The sequence below is a fragment of the Loxodonta africana genome, chromosome 21 (assembly GCF_030014295.1).
Source record: "Loxodonta africana isolate mLoxAfr1 chromosome 21, mLoxAfr1.hap2, whole genome shotgun sequence".
In the NCBI taxonomy this organism is placed as follows: domain Eukaryota; kingdom Metazoa; phylum Chordata; class Mammalia; order Proboscidea; family Elephantidae; genus Loxodonta; species Loxodonta africana.
Genome location: NC_087362.1, coordinates 77,800,585 through 77,820,112, shown reverse-complemented (window position 1 = coordinate 77,820,112; position 19,528 = coordinate 77,800,585). Strand labels below are relative to the sequence as shown.

Sequence of the window (19,528 nt, the reverse complement as noted above, 5' to 3'; positions counted from 1 at the left end):
TGGCTGGTGACCTCCTCCCATAAAGATTACATCCTAGAAAAACTTGTGAGACCGTTCTACTTGTCACATGGGCTCAACATGAGTTGAAATCAACTTGATGACACCCAGCAAAAACAACATGGCGATTCTATGGTTAACTTTTTGAGAAACTACCGCATTGTTTTTCACAGCGGCTGCAGCGTTTTTCATTTCCGCCGGTAGCGTACAAGAATGTTTGCAGCTGTTTCTTCTCATTCTGAGTCGTGCCACATCAGCAAACGAAGGTCCTGAAAGCTTGACTCCATCCACGTCATTAAGGTCGACTCTGCTCTGAGGAGGCAGCTCTTTCCCGGTCGTTGTCTGAGTGCCTTCCAGCCTGAGGCGCTCATCTTCCAGCACTGTATCAGACAACATTCCTCTGCTATTCGTAAGGTTTTCACTGGCTAATTCTTTTCAGAAGTAGACTGCTCGGTCCTTCTCCTAGTCTGTCTTAGTCTGGAAGCTCAGCTGAAACCTGTCTGCCATGGGTGACCCTGCTGGTATTTGAATACCAGTGGCATAGCTTCCAGCATCACAGTAACACTCAAGCCCCCACAGTATGACAAACTGACAGACAATCTCAAGAATAGATTTCATGTGTTGAACACTAATGACCTAAGACCAGACAAGTTGTGGAATGACATCAAGGACGTCATACATGAAGAAAGCAAGAGGTCATTAAAATGACAAGAGAGAAAGAAAAGACCTAAACAGGTGTCAGAAGAAACTCTGAAACTTGCTCTTGAACATGGGGTAGCTAAAGCAAAAGGAAAAAATCATGAAGTAAAAGAACTGAACAGAAGATTTCAAAGGGTGGCTTGAGAAGACAAAGTATTATGATGACATGTGCAAAGACCTAGAGATAGAAAACCAAAAGGGAAGAACGCGCTCAGCATTTCTCAAGCTGAAAGAACCAAAGAAAAAATTCAAGCCTTGAATTGAAATACCGAAGGATTCTACGGGGAAAATATTAAACGATGCAGGAAGCATCAAAAGAAGATGGACAGAATACACAGAGTCACTCTACCAGAAAGACTTGGTCAACTTTCAGCCATTTCAGGAGGTAACACATGATCAGGAACCAATGATTCTGAAAGAAGTCTAAGCTGCACTGAAGGCATTTGTGAAAAACAAGCTTCCGGCCATTGACGGAATACCAGTTGAGATGTTTCAACAAATGGATGCAGCCCTGGAAATACTCACTTGTCTATGCCAAGAAATCTGGAGGACAGCTACCTGACCAACTGATGGACAAGATCCATATTTATGCCTATTCCCAAGAAAGGTGATCCAAATGAATGTGGAAATTATTGAACAATATGATTAATATCACATGCAAGTAAAATTTTGCTGAAAATCATTCAAAAGCGGCTGTAGCAGTGTATCAGCAGGAAACTGCCAGAAATTCAGGCTGAATTCAGAAGAGGGCGTGGAACAAGGGATATCATTGCTGATGTCAGATGGACCCTGGCTGAAAGCTGGGAATACCAGAATGATTACCTGTGCTTTATTGACTATGCTAAGGCATTTGACTCTGTCGATCATAACAAATTATGGATAACATTGGGAAGAATGGGAATTCCAAAACACTTAATTGTGCTCATGAGGAACCTGTACATAAATCAAGAACAAGGGGATACTGGATGGTTTAAAGTTAGGAAAGGTGTGCGTCAGGGTTGCATACTTTCACCATACCTGTTAAATCTGTGAGCAAATAATCTGAGAAGCTGGACTATATGAAGAAGAATGGGACATCAGGATTAGAGGAAGACTTATTAGCAACCTACCTTATGCAGATGACACAACCTTGCTTGCTGAAAGTGAAGAGGACTTGAAGCACTTCCTGATGAGATTAAAGACCACAGCCTTCAGTATGGATTACACGTCAATATAAACCAAAACCAAAACCAAACCCAGTGCCATTGAGTCGATTCCAACTGATAGCGACCCTATAGGACAGAGTAGAACTGCCCCATAGAGTTTCCAAGGAGCACCTGGTGGATTCGAAGTGGTTAGCAGCCATAGCACTTAACTGCTACGCCGCCAGGGTTTCCCCTCACCATAAAGACAACAAAAGTCCTCACAACTGGTAACATCATGATAATGGAGAAAAGATTGAAGTTGTCAAGGATTTCATTTTACTTGGATCTACAATCAACACCCATGGAAGCAGCAGTCAAGAAATCAAATGATGCATTGCATTGGGCAAATTTGCTGCAAACGATGTCACCTTGAAGACCAAGGTGCCCCTGACCCAAGCCATGGTGTTTTCAATCGCCTCATATGCACCTGAAAGCTGGACGATGAATAAGGATGACTGAAGAAGAATTGACGTTCTTGATTTGTGGTGTTGGCAAAGAATATTGAATATACCATGGACTGCCAAAAGAACAAACAAATCTGTCTTAGAACAAGTACAGCCAGAATGCTCCTTGGAAGCAAGGATGGTGAGATTTTGCCTCACATACTTTGGACATGTTATCAGAAGGGACCAGTCCCTGGAGAAGGACGGCATGCTTGGTAAAGCAGAGGGTCAGCGAAAAAGAGGAAGATCCTCAACAAGATGGATCTATACAGTGACTGCAACAGTGGGCTCAAGCATAGCAACGGTTGTGAGGATGGTGTGGGACAGGGCATTGTTTCGTTCTGTTGTGCATAGGGGTCGCTATGAGTTGGAACCAACTCAACAGAACCTAACAACAACAACAACAGTGTACAAGGGCTCCAATTTTTCCACATTTTCGTCAACGCTTGTTCTTTTCTTTCTTTTTTTTTAAACACAATTTTTTTTTTTTTAATTTAAATTATTGCAATCTTAGGTATGGTGAAGTGACAGCTCATTGTGGTTTTGATTTGCATTTCCCTAATGGCTTGTAAGGATGAGCATCCTTTCTTGTGCTGTTGGCCATTTGTATGTCTTTGGAAAATATGTGTTTCATTTTGAAATACATCTCAGTGATAACTAAATATTTTTTGATGTTGTTTACATGTTTTAAAACTTTATATAAATATTGTCACATTTTACTTTATTACCATATTTTACCTTTAGCAACTTGCTTTTTTTTCTTGTCATTATGTGTGGAAGATTAATCCGTGTTGATACGTGTGGCTCTATTTCATTAATCTTGATTGCCCCATGGTGTTCACTGCGTAAAAGTACCACAATTTTTCCATCACTCTCCTGTTCATGGATGTTTAAAGACTTTCTAATTTTTTTTTTTTTTTTTTTGGCTATTATAAACAATTCTGCGGTGAATATTCTCACGCTGTAAGAATTTTCTAGTACAAAAGCCTCAGCATGGAGTGATTGGGTCAAAGGTTGTGTGGCTCCAACACCCTTTCCAGTAGGCTCTGCTCTCCGTGATGTCGACTTCACTTTGGGTAACTTCTCAGGAAAGGAGTGTTTCTTTCCCAGTGGTTCCAGAAATATCTCAAGTTTTTGTGTCAGTTATCCCACTTGGGTCATATGTCCATCCCTGCCATATGTCCAGCACCCCTGGAACTTGGGGGTGAGGCCAGCCCCAAGGGAGCCTTAATGAGGGGTTTGGAAGGACTGGCCTCGGTGGGGGAAGGACAGCTGCCAGCATTGCCCAGGCAGATGGGTCCCACCCTGTGAGAGGAAGCAGCCCTTTTGCCTGATTATTGTCCTGAAAGAAGCAGATCAGAAAAGCCTTGGCTTCTGTTTTTCTCTTTGATTCGTGAGCACAATCCAGGGTAGTGTCCTCAGCTTGTCCTTTTTAGAGCTGAGGAAACTAAGGCTCTTGGGGGTCTCAACAGACCTCTGCAGAACCTGTGGGACCCGTTGAGTCCAGGAAGGTATTCTGCTCTTCTCCCTCTGCTTCCCCCCTCCACCCAGATGCCAGGCGGTCCCTTTCTTGGCTCCTAGGCAAACTTGCCATTTTACAGATGGGAGGCCCGGGGCAGGAGGGGCTAAACTGCCTCTTTGTTTGGAGCCACTCAGTAGAGCATTGAAGTAGGATGTTGTAAGATGGGAAACTGAGGCTCCCAGGGTGTGCAGGCAATTAGGGACAAAGTTCAGGCAACAATCCTGGCATCTCTGTAGATGCTCCAATGCTGCTTCACCTCTCCTCGTTTCTCTGCCCCAGATGGAGCTGACTGGGCCACCCAGACCCCAGCTGTACGTTCTGTGGTCGGGGATATAGCCCACTGGGTCCTCATCTCCTTAGCTACGTCCCCGTGGGCTCCCCACAGAGTCCTTTCCTGTCTGTGTTGCAAATTCTTGCACTTTCCTGATAATATTCTGGGCTCTTCTTAACTCAGAGGGGTCAGCTGTGAAGCATCTCGGCGATTTATAATTCTTGAAAATTCTGTTTGGTGACATGAGTTAGCATTTAATAGACACCCTGCCACCTCCTCTCTCCCTATTTTGACAAGCTCCTGGCAGAATCCTTTTGAGACTCAGGGTAATTGCACCACGCTGGGAACGGGGAGGCCACGTTGTGCTCCAGTGCATCTCAATAGACAGTCAGGTACTGGTTTGCTGGTCTTCAAGGTAATGATTTAGACTTAAATTGACCCTTGATGAGGGAGCCCATGACTCGGGTCGGATGCAGTCTTTCAGTTTGGGCTTGCCTGCCACGCCTTCAATGGCAACACAGATAATTCCTTCATAACAAGTGCCTTTCAGAAGACGTCTGCTACTGACAGCTAACATGGAATTGTTGCCCCTGAATGCATTTCTGTAATTACTTCCCAGAGATCTGTCTTTGTGTTAGAAGACATTTCACACTTTAGTAACATAAGTGTTTTGGGAGAGCGTGAGCAATAATTAGGACACAGTCTTTCCATAAAAATAAACCTAAAAAAACTGTAAAATCTAACGCTCAAATTGGTTAGAGTCGGGGAGGAATTTCATTTGGATTTGACCCGTGTATATTTATTCCAAGTATAATAACCTTTTGCGTATGGAAACTTTCTTTTTTTAAATGAAAGCAATAATGATACAAAGAGCTGCTTTCTAATTTTTGAGCAATACTGAAACAAAAGAACTGATTAAAAGTGACAAGTTGCTTGAGACTGAATAAAGAAGTATAATCTCGGAGCCCTGATAGAAGACATTTACAGTAATGGGAAATGAAGTGATTCACAGTGTGATCAATAAAAAATTAGCAGCATTTAATAAAAGGTTTCTGCTTCATGTTGACTGAAGAACATCGCCAGCAGTTTGAAATCCGAGTTAAGTGATGGTCTGAGGATGAGCCTGGGGCGGGGGTGAGCGGGGTGCAGGGTATGTGAATGCATATAGATCATTTGGAGATTGGCCATTGTGGAGGGGGCGGCTAGGCCCCTGGGGTGGTTCTGGAAGTTTCCTTTGCATCTGCCCACTTGATCTTTGATCTGTGGTTAGCCCTCCCCTCATCTCTGCCGAGGGCTCCGGATTGTGTAGGAAGGTACCCCTGGGGGCCCAAGGCCACCAAGCAGGCTGCTCTCCTTGGAGAGTGCAAACGCATCTCAGTCCAGTCTCCTGGGAAGGGTGTCCCCTTCTGAGGGCCTTCTGGGTTCTTGCTGAGGCCCCTCAAACGTCGAGTGGAGGATGCTGTGTTGCCTGGGCTGTTGGCTTTGTTCTGTCAGCTGCTTTAGGAGCCCAGGTTTCTGAAGACTTCCTGGAATGCCTTAGAGCTCACTTGTGGGACTCCAAACACCCTCTTGGGGACGAAGGAAAATCGGCAGAAAGCCAGCTGACATTAGCAAGTGGAGGAGGCTAAGCGGTAGGGAGACCTCCACAGTCCTAGAAGAAGCCCTCCGCTCCTGGGGCCCTTGGAGGTGGGCTGGGGCACCACCCCTCCCGCTGGGGCGTGCCTGGATGAGGGCGTGATCGGAGCCAGCCTCTTGGGAGTCAAGTGTGTCACCACGTGGCTTCCCCTCAGTGGCAGCAACATGGTGAGAAGCACGCCATCCACACGCTCCTTTTCTCCAGGCACCACTTCAGCATCCCCGGAACGCAGCCGCACACCAGGCTGTCTGCATGCCTGGCAACTCCTTAGCTTTTAGAGGCTTTACGCAGCCTCTCTGCTATGGCTGGAGGGAGAGGGGTTCTGTACCTCCCAGGCCTTCCAGGGGCTGGGGGGTCATGAGGTGGGGGAGCAGCTGACCTCCAGGTTACACTGGAGCCCTGGGAAGCTGGGCCGATGTCTGGGTACCAAGGGCAGGAAGCCTTTTGACTTCATGTCCTGGGGCGTGGGCAGTCCTGGGGTTTTGTTCCTGGCTTTATCTCCCCCCTCTCCCATCCACAGATGTACAGATCCATGGCTGGGTCTGTGGGAAGGACCCTTCCAGACTGCTTTGTTCATCCATTCATTCAACAAATAGTCATTGAGCACCTGCTGTGTGCCAGCCTGGGTGCTGCTGAGGTGGGGAGCAAGGGAATACGGTTGGCCTTGACCCTTCTGCCTAGAGCTTGCCCCCTTGCCCAGGGAACAGTGAATCTCCCCAAATAGAGCACAGGGCTGTGACAGAGCAGGAAGGAGAGGGGCCCAGTGAGCCTCTGGGGTGGGGGGAAAGGAGGAGTCTCAGCTGTGGGGGAGGTCAGGGAGGCTGGCCTGGGGAAGTGAAGATTCGGAGCGCAGACCTGTGGTCACATAGGAATGGACTTGAAGTGGGTGAACTTTTGTAAACCTTCTTAGTTGACAGCAGAATCTGCCAATCCCTGTGCTGCGGAGCCCAGGTTTGAAGCAGTCAGCACAGGGCCTAAACGTGGATGTGGCCTGGCTGGGGCCAGGCCCTGGGCCTGCTCTTGACACAGCAGCAAGTCACTGGAGCACCGTCTTCAAACGGCTGCCCCCGTCCACGCCTTAATTTACAGATGGGGCATGGGGCGGGGGGGTGTTGGTGCAGATGTGTCCACCTTGCCCACCCCACAGCGACGGCAGCAGCGTCCTCTCTGTCTGCCTTTGACCCCAGCCACGGTCCCTTAGCCTGGCCACTCGTTCTGCCTTTGGGGGTTCAGACCTCTCCCCTGCTCCCTATTCTTCTCCCACGGGCTCCTCCTTCCTCAGCAGGCGCAGCATGGATGTGGCCAGTCTGGGGCCGGGCCCTGGGCCTGCCCTTGGCACAGTAGCAAGTCACTGGAGCACTGTCTTCAAACGGCTGCCCCCATCCACGCCTTAATTTACAGATGGAGTATGGGGACCCAGAGGTGTCCAGATTGTCCGCCCCACAGTGACAGCCTTGACCTCTGCTCTGGGACTGGAGTAATTAGGAGTGCCAGGCTGTGGCACTGGCCACAATTAGCCAGATTTATTGAGTGCCCTGTGCTGCCCACCATCCTCCCGCCCTGCCTGCCCCGGCCCTGTTCTTCACCTCTTCCTTCCCAGCAGCCATCAGAGACGGAACATGGCAGCAGGGGGAGGGCGGAATGGCCACAGCCTCAGGAGGTCACGAGGAGGGAACAGCGCACAATTTCCGTGGTTCCAGTGTGGCTTTGTCCAACTGTTCTCCATTACTGCACACGGCGAGATCAGCTTTATTAAGACGATAAGGCTTGGAGGAAGGACACGCTAACTACTCTCCGGAAAAATATAGTTTTTCTTTTTGGAGAGGGGTGTTTGAGATTGCTTTTTCTGCCCCCTCCCTGCTCCTTCTCCCTGCCTCCTGACATCCTTTCTTTCTGCTCCTTCCTTATCTGCCAGAGTTCAGAGCTGGCTCTGGGCATGCTGGGCTGGGAGCTGCTGTCTCTCTTTGCCTCTGTGGGTTGGCTCTGCACTTGAGCAGCTCTGGGGAGGCAGAATTGTGTGTCTGTCCAGCAGTATTTGTGGGACACCTGTTGTCAGGTGCCGTTGAGTCACTTCCGACTAATAGCAACCCTAAGTACAACAGAACGAAATACTACCTGATCCTGCGCCATCCTCACAATCATTGCCATGTTTGAGCCCACTGTTACAGCCACTGTGTCAGTCCATTCTGTTGAGGGTCTTCCTCTTTTTCATTGACCCTCAGCTTTACCAAGCACGATGTCCTTCTCCAGGGACTGGTCCCACCTGATAACATGTCCAAAGTATGAAAGATGAAGTCTTGCCAATCCTTGCTTCCAAGGGGCATTCTGGCTGTACTTCTTCCATGACAGATTTGTTCGTTCTTCTGGCAGTCCATGGTATATTCAATATTCTTGGGATCCCCAGAGACAGCACCCCCCATAGTTCCTTGGAGGATCCCAGGGTGCCCAGGGCTCCCTGCTGGCCAGCTGATTTCCGTGGTACTCCCAGGAAAGAGAAGAGGCAGCCTTCTCAGTGAGATTGTCTCTGACCCTCCTGCTGCCTGGGACCAGAGGCTGGGGGCTGGGAGCTGGGGTCTGGAACTGGGGGCTTGGGGTCTGGGGGGCTGGAACTGGGGGCTGGGACCTGGGGGCTGGGACCTGGGGGCTGGGGGGTGGAGGCAGGGACTAGGGCTTGGAGGCAGGGACTAGGGGCTGGGGGCTGGAACTGAGGGCCAAGGGCTGGGGGTTGGGGGCCGGGGTTGGGACTGGGGGCTGGGGGCAGGGATTGGGGCTGGGGGCTGGGGGCTGGGCCTAGAGGGAAGAAATACTGTCTGTCCTCTGGCTGAGCCTCTCTCAGCTGGCCCTCTGGAGGGCATCAGGCCTGACAGTCGGACTCATGGGCTCAAGGAGACTTGCTGAGAAGGTAGGAAGTGTCCTGCTCTCAGACTTGGCAGCCTGGGGCAGCCTGGCCCTCTGGGTTTCTCCCCTTTCCCTTTTTCCTGGCACTGGGCTCGGCCAACTGTCCCTGCCCAGCCCTGTCACAAGCATTCCCTCTTGGCCCTTCCAGGTAGTGGCTGAGAGTAAGGATCTGGAGTCAGAAGACCTGGGTTCAAATCCAGGCTCTGGCCTTCCTTGCCTGTGGTCCTGCATCTCTGAGCCTTGGTTTCCCCGTCTGCAAAGTGGGGATATCAGCTGTCTACTCATAGGGTTCCCGTGACGATCGAAACTGGGTGATGTAAGCAAATAGCACCAACACATGCTCAAGGCGTGGTCAGCATCACCTCAGGGTGTGGAGCAGGCTGGGCCACCTCCCTCCACTCCTGACAAGGTCTCTGCTGCCCCTCAATCAAGGATGTGGGGCACTTGTCTCTAAGCATCCCTTAGCATAGACCCCCTCCTGCAGGGTCCCGCTGCCATCTCATATTGTGTCCTGGAATGAAAGCTTTGTCAAGGGCAGTGGCTCTGTGGGACTGGTTAGACCTGGGGTGGGGAAATCCCCTACTTTCTAGGAAAAGTGATGAAGGCTGAAAGTGTCGTTATTGCTCTTTGCTCATAGAAAGCTTCCCCCAGCCCGTATCTTGGGCTCAGGGATTCTGGGGTGCAGTGGGTGTAGTGTAATGGGGTGTGCTGGTATAGGTGTTCCCTCAGCCTCCTGGTTTTGGGAAGAAACTGGTGGGACAGAGCTGCTCCGTTATGCATTAGGTTGAGCCGTTCAAGATTGCCAATATTCGACTTTTTTGACCTACAAAAAATGACAGCTTCATATGATTCAACCTAATACTTATCATCAGGCAATAAAGAACACTGTAGTTCCCCCCACAGTGGGGCTATGCAGAGACCTGATTCTTTGAAACCAATTCATTCATTCATTCAGCACTTTCTGCATCCTTGCTGTGTGTCCGTCTCCGTACCAGGGCTGGGGAGACAGTACTGAGCAAAAAGAGATGCAGCCTCATGGAGCTCACAGTTGGTGGTGGTGGTGGTGGGGCATTTCTAGTTATCACTGTGTCACAAACCATTCCAAAACTTAACCACTTAAAAGAAACCAAACCAGACTCATTGTCGTGAAGTCATTTCTGACTCATAGTCGACCCTGTAGGAGAGGAGAACTGCCCCGTAGGGTATCCAAGGCTGTAACTCTTATGGAAGCAGAATGTCCATCTTTCTCCCAAGGAGTGGCTGGTGGATTTGAACTGCTGACCTTTTGGTTAGCAGCCGAGTGCTTAACTACTGTGCCACCAGTGCTCCCTTAATGGCTTAAAGCCACAAGTTATTATCATTTCTCACGGTCTTGTGGGTTCTGATGGGGCTCAGTTGGTGGTATCACTTGAGGGGTCACAGACAGCTATGGTCAGATGCTAGTTGGGGCTGCTGTCATCTGAAGGCGCAGCCAGGATAGACGTCCAAGATGGCTCACTCTTGTGGCTGGTGGTGGGTGCTGGCATCTGGGGACTTGGTGGGGCAGTTGACTGGGGCGCCTGTATGTGGTTTCTCCATGTGACTCGGGCTTTTCATAGTGTGGTAGCTGGGTTCCAAGGGACAGATTCCCAAGAGACAAGGAAACCCCAATGGAAGCTGCAAGCCTTCTTCTGACCTAGCCTCTGTGGTCCCAGAATGTCACTTCCGCAGCAGTCTATTGGTCAAGTAAGTCATTAAAATCAGCCAGCCCAGAGGGGCACTGTGCCAGGGAATTAGACACTATTCTGGATTGAATTGTGTCCCCTCAAAAAGATATGTGGAAGTCCTAACCCCTGGTATCTGTGAACAGGACCTTGTTTGGAAATAGTCTTTGGAGATGTTATCAGTTAAATTGAGATCTCACTGGAGAAGGGTAGGTCCTGATCCCATACGACCGGTGTCTTTATAAAAGAGAAGACACACAGAGACGGGGATGCAGAGGAAGGGTGCCATGTGACGTTGCAGCTGCAAGCCAGGGAAGACTTGGAGACACCAGAAGATGGGAGAGAGGCATGGACATTTTGGTCAGAGCCCTGAGACAGAATAACACAGCTGACACCCCAGGCTCAGACTCCCAGCCTCCAGACTATGAGACAACACGTTCCTGTTCTTAGAAGCTCCCTGATTTATGGTGTTACAGAAGCCTGAGGGAGCTAAGACAGACCCTTTTCTTGATGGGAGCGGGGGTGCAGGTCTTACTCCAGAAGAGCAGCGGGATGGGAGGTGGTATTACGGCCATCTTTGCAGACAGAGTGAAAAAATGAGCCCACAGAAGCATGGTTACACATGGTGCCGAGGGCCCTGAGGGCAAAGGGGAGGTGCTATGGAGAAAGAATTTTTTAAGGGCAGTGGCGGCTCAGGGGTAGGATTCCCCTCCCATACTGGAGGCCCACTTTCAATTCCCGGCCAACACACCTCATGCACAGCCACCACCCATCTGTCAGTGGAGGCTTGCATGTTGCTATGTTGCTGAACATGTTTCAGCAAAGCTTCCAGGCTAAGACGGGCTAGGAAGAAAGGCCTGGCGATATTGGTCTGATCTGCAAGTGATCATGGGGGTGGCACAGGACCCAGCAGTGTTTGGTTCTGTTGTGTGTGGGGTTGCCATGAGTCGGGGGCCAACTTGATGGCAGCTAACAACACCACCACCAACAAACTGCCGTTGATGCTGAGGGTGAGGCCTTAGGGTGATGCTGTGGGGGAGCCTGTGGGTGCGGCTGTGGGGGAGGCTGTGGGGGAGGCCTTAGGGGAATGCTGTAGGGGAGCCTGTGGGTGCGGCTGTAGGGGAGCCTGTGGGTGCGGCTGTGGGGGAGGCTGTGGGTGCAGCTGTGGGGGAGGTTGTGGGTGAGGCTGTGGGGGAGCCTGTGGGTGAGCCTGTAGGGGAGGCTGTGGGGGAGGCCGGTGGGTGAGTGGAGAGTTATGAGAACCTTTGTGGCAGGGAACAGGTGTGTGAAGCCTTTGGCAGAACTCACTGGGCAGTTGAAGGAACTGAAAAGAGGCCTGTGTGAGCAGAGGGAGCAGAGAAGTCAGCAGAGATCTTTCTGGACTTTGTGGGCTGTGGCGAGGACCCTACAGGTGACTTTGAAGTGGGTTACGAGTTTCCCGGCTCATGTTTCGCATAGTCTCTGCTGTGGGGAGGCAGTGGTGCACAGTGGTCAAGAGTCAGACTTGACTGCACTTGACACCTGGTCCCGACACCTCTCTGTGTGGCTTTGCTTAAGCTTGGTCACCTCACAGCTGTTTTCTTGCTTGGAGAAAGGGGGTGTGATGGTGCCCTCTCACAGGGCTGCCTGGCTGGCTGTGGGAGGTTATGTATGTGAGGTACTTGGAAGGTGCCTGGCATACTGTAGGGGCTGAATAACTGCGTGAGCCACTTTTGGTGGGTGCCTGAGCGCTGGATGGTGATGTGGGGATTGGATTGTCCCGTGTGAGGTCGGTGTTGGGGAGCTTTGTTGCCTGAAGGGAGAGGCCAATATAGTTTCCCATCCCCACGCATGGGTCACAAGGGAGAGGGCCCAGATTTGAAACTGTTTAGTGTGGGTCTTCCCTGGGTGAGCTCAGCTTCGAGGTGCTCCAGATAGCCCCCAAGAGGACTGAGGTGGGGTTGGAGGGAAAGGAGCCAGCCAGCCCCATTTCGGGAAGTCCTTCCCAGCCCTCGGAGCTCTCAGCAGAAGAAATGAGCTAGAAACCTTCTCCTCAGCTGCGACTTTGCTTCGTCGGTCCCTGGGTCCATGTGGGGCCCAGTTCACACGCCAGGTGCCGACACTTGGGGTGGGCGGTGTCTCTGGGCTCTGCCCCCTACCGCTCCCTCAGGCTACTTCCAGCATCAGGTGGGGACCATCAGGGGCCTTGGGGTGGACACGGGTAGGACTTGGGTCACTCCTAACTAGATGGAGCTGGGTCAAGGGGGTAGGGAAGGCTCATTCAAGGGCTTACGAGCAACTGCTCCGGGTGGACCCTTAAAATAAAGGGCCCCAGAGAGCGCTCTGGAGAGGACTGGTACCCTCAGGGCTCTTGCCCCTAGTCTGAGGGCTAGCAGGAAGGGCATGCTGCTAACACCAGAATGGAAACCAGCTGACTTAGAGTTGACCCCAACTCATGGTGACCCCTTGTGTGTCAGAGTAGGACTGTGCTCCACAGGATTTCAATGGCTAATTTTTTGGAAGTAGATTGCCAAGCTTTTCTTCTGAGGCACTTCTGGGTGAACTCGAACCTCCAACCTTTTAGTTAGCAGTCAAGTGCATTAAGCATTTGCACCACTCAGGGACCACAGCACCAGAACGTGTAGACTCGATTCCTTGCGTGGTTGGAGTGAGCCCTCAGAGCCTCAGTATTCTCATCAGCAAATGGGGAAATAGTACCATTTGGTTCCTGTTGTAAGACTCGGATTCTGCTGGGCATGAAAGCACCCAGCAAAAAGTAAAATCTGGCCCAGGATGAGGTTCCTATACTTGAGATCCTGATTCTGTGGAGGTGGCAGAGGGTACCTGGGGACTAGGTCTGCAGGGAGGTCCCGCTCCCCCAAACATCTTCAGGCCTCTGAATCTTCTCTGTCTGGCTCACCTTCCCGTGGGTCAGATGAGCCACCCATGCCAACTCCCCTCTACCTGCCCTGAGCTTGCAGCCTCTGGCCCCCCCACCCCTTTCTGCACAGCCACCGTGCCTCCCCATTAGCCGACAGTGGCAGAGGAGGTGACAGTTCCTTAAAACAGATTTATGCTCTTGGATGACTTTATGGGTTTTTGCCTTATAAAAACCCGAGAGTTGACATTCTGATTTATCTACTCCCGAGCCAACAGGATGTACCAGATTTAAAGAGATCAAATGCATTGTGATGTTTGTGGTTCCAGTAGTGGATTAGATGAGCTATTACAGAAAGTGCTGCCAAGTAAATACGTAAAAAAATAACCAGGGGATAATTTAAATATGTCTATTAAATTGTGTGTTAAGTAAAGTAGCATGAGCATGGTGCTGAGTGTAACTTATTGTCTAGAGAGCCCATACAGCAGACAAAGCCAGAATTACGGCCCCCTTTTCCCCCTACGAACATTTTTTTTTTATTAAAGGAAGAGACTGTAAACTAGGAATTTCAGAGACAGGCGCTTGACTGTGCAACCATGGTTGTGTGGTGAATTATAATACTGAAGGCTCCAAACGATATTTCTCATTTCTTAGCTTTCTGTTTCTGGCCATTGCTGCAGCAGCTGGTCAGGTTTCCTGAGGTAGACGCGCTGCCTGGCTTTTAATGGGATTTCTGTGTTGCCGGGAGTTGGCGTGCTCTGAAAATAAAAGAACCTAAAAATTGTACATCCCTTAATTGGTAAGAAGAGAGATGTTTTGATGGGCCACAAATGGAAACATTGATTTTTACTGCCTTCGTGCAGTTCCAAGCAGCGTGTCATGCCACGTTCCCCGCCACGCAAGGCGGCAGCTGGCTTTCCGATGAGCTGATTTGTGCTCCCAGGTTCTTGATGTCGGGTGCTTGGAAGTACTTCTTCTGAGCGGCAGGGAGAAATGGAGCCTTTATAACATTATCTGTTTCTAAATTGAAATATTTATAGGACTGTGGTTTCCACCTTGAATCAGATGCATTCTTAGTTTCGCTTCTCTCTTCCTTGCTTTGGTGACCACCCGCTGGGGTTTAAAGGTTGTGTGTCAAAGCCTTTTTCTCTAACTGCAATGTTATGTGCTTATGTGTGCACACACACGTGTACACACACATGTGTATGCACATACACGTGTACACACATACACATATACACGTGTACACGCACATAAGCACATGCTTTTGCATATGCGTAAATTTTTGCACAAATATCTTTGCAGGTAACAGAGATCTTTCTTTGATTTAGAGAGTGGTGCTAGTGTCTGGACTGGTGGATCTGTTTTTCCTGGTTTTCAGTCCAAGGGTCTCTGTATTTTGATGGACACATTTAATCCCCTGACATTCTTTAGGATCATTGATATTTACCTTGTTTTTTTTTTTTTTGTGCTTTGGTTTACGGTTTCTTCATGTGTCCTATGAGTCTCTAAGATTGAGGTTGTGCTCATTCCCCACAAGAGTTCAGGAAAGCGTACTAGGCAGGGTGTCAGAATATGACTTAAGCCCCTTCAGGGCATGGGTATGCTGTTCTCCCCAGCTGGATGCCAGCTGCCTCATCTGTGAAATGGGAATAACAATGTTGCCCCTCTCTGGGGGCGGGGGCCTGGACCACTGCATCTCTTGAGCTCCTTTCAGCTCGAGGATGTCCAAGACTGTGAAATGGGGCCATGTGTATGTGAGCATGGCTTTGAAAAACCTCAGAACGCTACACAGACACAAGGTATCTTATCATGGTCACAGACAGTGCCGAGTGTATTGTAGGATTTTAAAGAAGTTGGTTGAATGATCCCAAGGCTGATTGTCAATCTCTAGGCTGACACCAGGTCACAGGTGGAGGGCTTAGATGCATTGTAAGCTTGTGATTTGACATCCGTGGTCCTTCAAACACCTGTGCTCCCTTTATTCCAGAGTTGGGAACTCTTTGCAAAGAATCGAGCCAACACCACTGTGCTGGGAGGCTTGTGCAGAGGGCGAACGTGGCTAAAAGGGTTCCCAGCTCTAAATTTCAAGGCTGTGGGGAAAGCCAAAATTATAGATGTGCTAGGAGCAGAGGAAAGCCCAGGAGGCCCAGGAGACATGTGGAGCAGAGCTGGGTGTTTAGGAAATGAAATGCCAAGATGGCCTCGCCTCCCTGGTGGGTCATGACCCCCAGCACCCATGCACACAGGGAAGATGACAGGAAACCCACCTAGAAGGTTTGCACCAAGAATTAAAGAATCTAGTTGAGAATTATGGCACCACGCATCACAAAAAATATATATATTAATATTCTGAGAGGTGTCAAGAATAATGGACCCTGGGTGGTGGAGTAATTAAATGTATCTTAATAAATGCTGGACGATTCTTTTAAAACCCCTTCCCAAGCCCCCATCAGCTGACACAGACTGTTTTCTTCCTGTTGGCAGGAGGCCTAGAAGGAGAGCCGGAGTGTGACCGGAAAACCAGCTGTGCGCTGGAAGACAGGAACAGTGTGACAAGTCAAGAGGAGAGAAATGAGGACGATGAAGACATGGAGGACGAGTCAATTTACACCTGCGATCACTGTCAGCAGGACTTCGAGTCTCTGGCAGACCTGACGGACCACCGGGCCCACCGCTGTCCTGGAGGTAATGCTAAGTAGCACCGGGATTCTGACAGGTGGTTACATGGATAATTGGACATAGCAACAGCTTGAAGCCTCAAGTGAGATTAAAGAATTAATAATGTAATTTTACAGTTAATGTCATTTTATTGTGGTGTCTTGGGTACCCTGCATCTGCTTTTAAATAAAATTAAAAATAAACGCGATGGCTTTCTGAAAGATAGGAATTAAGTGGAGGCACCCTCAGCATATCCTGCCCCAAAGTGCACCCCATAAGGCATGGGCTGGAAGTGGGTGGGTTTGCACCCTGCATTTCTGAAAGGGTTTTTGGAAATCCAGCAATTAAGAGGTTGTTAGTGCAATGTTAAACAGCTTAAGTGTGGCAAGCTGCATGAAGGAGTGAGCTTTGAAGCAGGGCTTGTGATGTGACGGGAAGGATTTCAGAGGCCCAAGAAAAGGCCATGCAGAGGGGGACCCAGTTCCACCTCGATGCTTGGCCCCCTGTTTCTAGATGTGACTGTAGCCCTAGTCTCCATTTCCTGGGTGCTCCTGAGAAGGTGTGCAAGGCCACACCTTTAGCAGGAGCAATTTAAGATGTCACCAGTTGTGTGTGTCCATCTAGGGGACACACAGGGTGAGGGGAGGCATATGTACTCCCTGGGGTGTGGCAGCCATACTCTAGGGCATCTTTCACTTGGTTGGCAAAAAGGGGCTGACAGGTTTCTGGGCTCTGAGATGTGTGGAACAGGGAGTCTGGGGCATCTGTGTTCCTTACACAGCCACCTGAAGGCCTCCTTCCCACCATGGCTGTTGATGAAACCCTTTGGATACTGGTTTGTGGGGAGAGGGTATGAAATTTCAGACCAGTATTCCAAAGGGGACCTGTCACGTATTAAAGTTAGTTCCTGTTTTGGGAGTAAGTTTGCTGATAGAAAGGAAATTGGGGCCTAAAGCTCTCATTTCCCCTGCCTCTCCTGCCCCTTGGAAGTTTGAAAGCCAAATGTTTGAGGAACTACTATGACTTTCCCTCTAGTGGTGTCCATGCCTGCACAGCCTTGGCTGGATCAAGTCCCATTTCAACCTCTGGGGGGAGCAGATACCAAAACAACATACCCAAGAGGACTCTTAACAGTTTTAGACTATTTGGGGCTCAGTAATCCAAATTTCAGTCATTTGGAATTTCTGATGTTTCAACGAGAGGCAAAGGTGATGGTTAATTTATAATCCTAGAATGAGAACTGGAGGGGACCTGTGAGGCTAGCTTCTCTAGTCCCCTCATTTCGCAGAAGGAAATACCAAAGTTTCAGATGCAAAGTTGATTGATTGACCAAGGTCACATAACATTTGGTGGCTGAGCCAGGACCTCTTCAGGACCCTGGGTTGTTGACTCTCATCCAGTTTGAGGTGTTTCTTGATTTAGCCAAGAATTGAGGTGGAATCTTAACTACAAAAGAAAAAGAATAGTGTCGTTTACTTTAAAAACAATTAGTTAATCGATCTGGTAATTAAAACCTATTCTCTTTATTTTCTAAATGTAAAATAACATCCCACTGTCATCTGTTCATTAAAGCAGGGCTCCGCAGGATCTCTGCAGCTCTTGACCTGAGACCACACCCTGTTGTAACTCAGGCTGCCCTTTCCTCCAAATCTTCAGAATAAGGGAGATATTCATGTCTCTTAAATGCCATTTTGAGAAAGGTGGCGAAAGTCCATGTTTCAAGGTAGAGAAGGAAAAGTGTGAGCCTTTGAGCTGTATGCCGGGGTCTGTGCGGGAAGTAAAATGGTAGCCAGTTGTGCTTCGGTCTTGGGAAGGACTCTTTCCAATGGCAGAGCCCTCTCATCAGTCTCAGAGCTGAAATCCATGGCAGCTGGTTTGCGGGGTCCCCAGCCTTGCTGATCGATATGGGTGGTGTCCGCCTGTACTGCTCCTAGCGTGACCCCACTAAGGACCCCCATGGGGACACAAAAGCCAGGAATATCCCCAGTCCCCCGGTAAATGTGTGGCCCAGTCTGGGAGTTTCCCTGACAAGGATGAGACATGTGAGGAATTATCCATCCCCTCCCCACTTGGGTTCTGAGGATTGTCCAACCACGGAATAAACCACTGAGAATTGTGTGCCTATTATTTAAAACAGTTCACTGTCTAGGACACCTCCACACCCTTGATCTGCAGTGGTTTTCAAACCGGGTTCCCCGAGGGGTCTTTGGGGGTATTGTATTTGCATGTGGGGGTGGGTGTTGGGGCCTGCCAGCCTGAGGGGGTCTGCACCCACTCCAACCAGAAGTGTTGTGTGCCGATGAGTCGATTGTGACTTATCATCGGGACCCCATGTGACAGAGTAGAACTGCCCCATAGGATTTTCTTGGCTGTAATTTTTTTAAAAAAAAATTTTATTGTGCTTTAAGTGAAAGTTTACAAATCAAGTCAGTCTCTCATACAAAAATTTATATACACCTTGCTATATACTCCTAATTGCTCTCCCCCTAAAGAGACAACACACTCCTTCCCTTCACTCTCTCTTTTTGTGTCCATTCGGCAGCTTCTGACCCCCTCTGCCCTCTCATCTCCCCTCCAGACAGGAGATGCCAACATAGTCTCATGCGCCTACTTGATCCAACAAGCTCACTCTTCACCAGTATCATCTTCTATCCCATAGTCCAGTCCAATCCCTGTCTGAAGGGATGGCTTTGGGAATGGTTCCTTTCTTGGGCTAACAGAAGGTCTGGGGACCATGACCTCTGGGGTCCTTCTCGTCTCAGTCAGACCATTAAGTCTGGTCTTTTTATGAGAATTTGGGGTCTGCATCCCACTGCTCACTTGCTCCCTCAGGGGTTCTCTGTTGTGTTCCCTGTCAGGGCAGCCATGGGTTGTAGCTGGGCGCCATCTAGTTTTTCTGGTCTCAGGCTGATGAAGTCTCTCGTTTATGTGGTCCTTTCTGTCTCAGGGGCTCATAATCACCAGTGTCTTTGGTGTTCTTCATTCTCCTTTGCCCCAGGTGGGTTGAGACCCATTGATGCACCTTAGATGACTGCTTGCTAGTGTTTAAGACCCCAGAAGCCATTCTCCAAAGTGGGATGCAGAATGTTTTCTTAATAGATTTTATTATGCCAATTGACTTAGATGTCCCCTGAAACCATGATCCCCAAACCCCCGCCCCTGCTACGCTGGCCTTTGAATAAACCTCCATTTATTCAGGAAACTTCTTTGCTTTTAGTTTAGTCCAGTCGTGCTGACCTTGCTGGGCTGTAATCTTTACAAAAGCGGATCGCCAGGCCTTTCTCCTGCAGAGTTGCTGGATAGTAGAACCATCTACCTTTCAATTAGCAGCAGAATGCTTAACTGTTTGCACCATCAAGATTCCTTCAAACAGAAGTAAACGAACAAACAAAAAAAAGTCTGTTATACATTGGGCTTGAGCATAAGATGTTGTTTGAAAATTAGCTTCTGCTTTGAAAGTTTGGAACCCATATAGTAATACAAGAGCCGGCTCTCCCAGTCCAGGCTCGTGGGTCTGCCTGATGCTCACCAGCTGGTTATTCAGTAGAAGCCTCGAATACTGCACTGGGGGCTGGGGCCACACAGGTGGACATTTATGCTCTTATGGAGCTTACACTCTGGAGGGAAGTACGGATACTCAACCACTCAACAAAGGTC

The 19,528-nt window shown here is 49.4% G+C and overlaps 1 protein-coding gene across 3 annotated transcripts in view; it reads left to right on the top strand.

Annotated features, from left to right (window-relative positions):
• ZNF423 (zinc finger protein 423) overlaps positions 1-19,528 on the top strand; it is a 408,064-nt gene that overhangs the window by 119,054 nt on the left and 269,482 nt on the right. For all 3 annotated transcript variants that reach the window (XM_064274145.1, XM_064274144.1, XM_064274146.1), the window contains exon 3: positions 15,698-15,898. In XM_064274145.1, the coding sequence (XP_064130215.1) occupies positions 15,698-15,898 (201 nt within the window). The remainder of the gene's footprint in view (positions 1-15,697; positions 15,899-19,528) is intronic.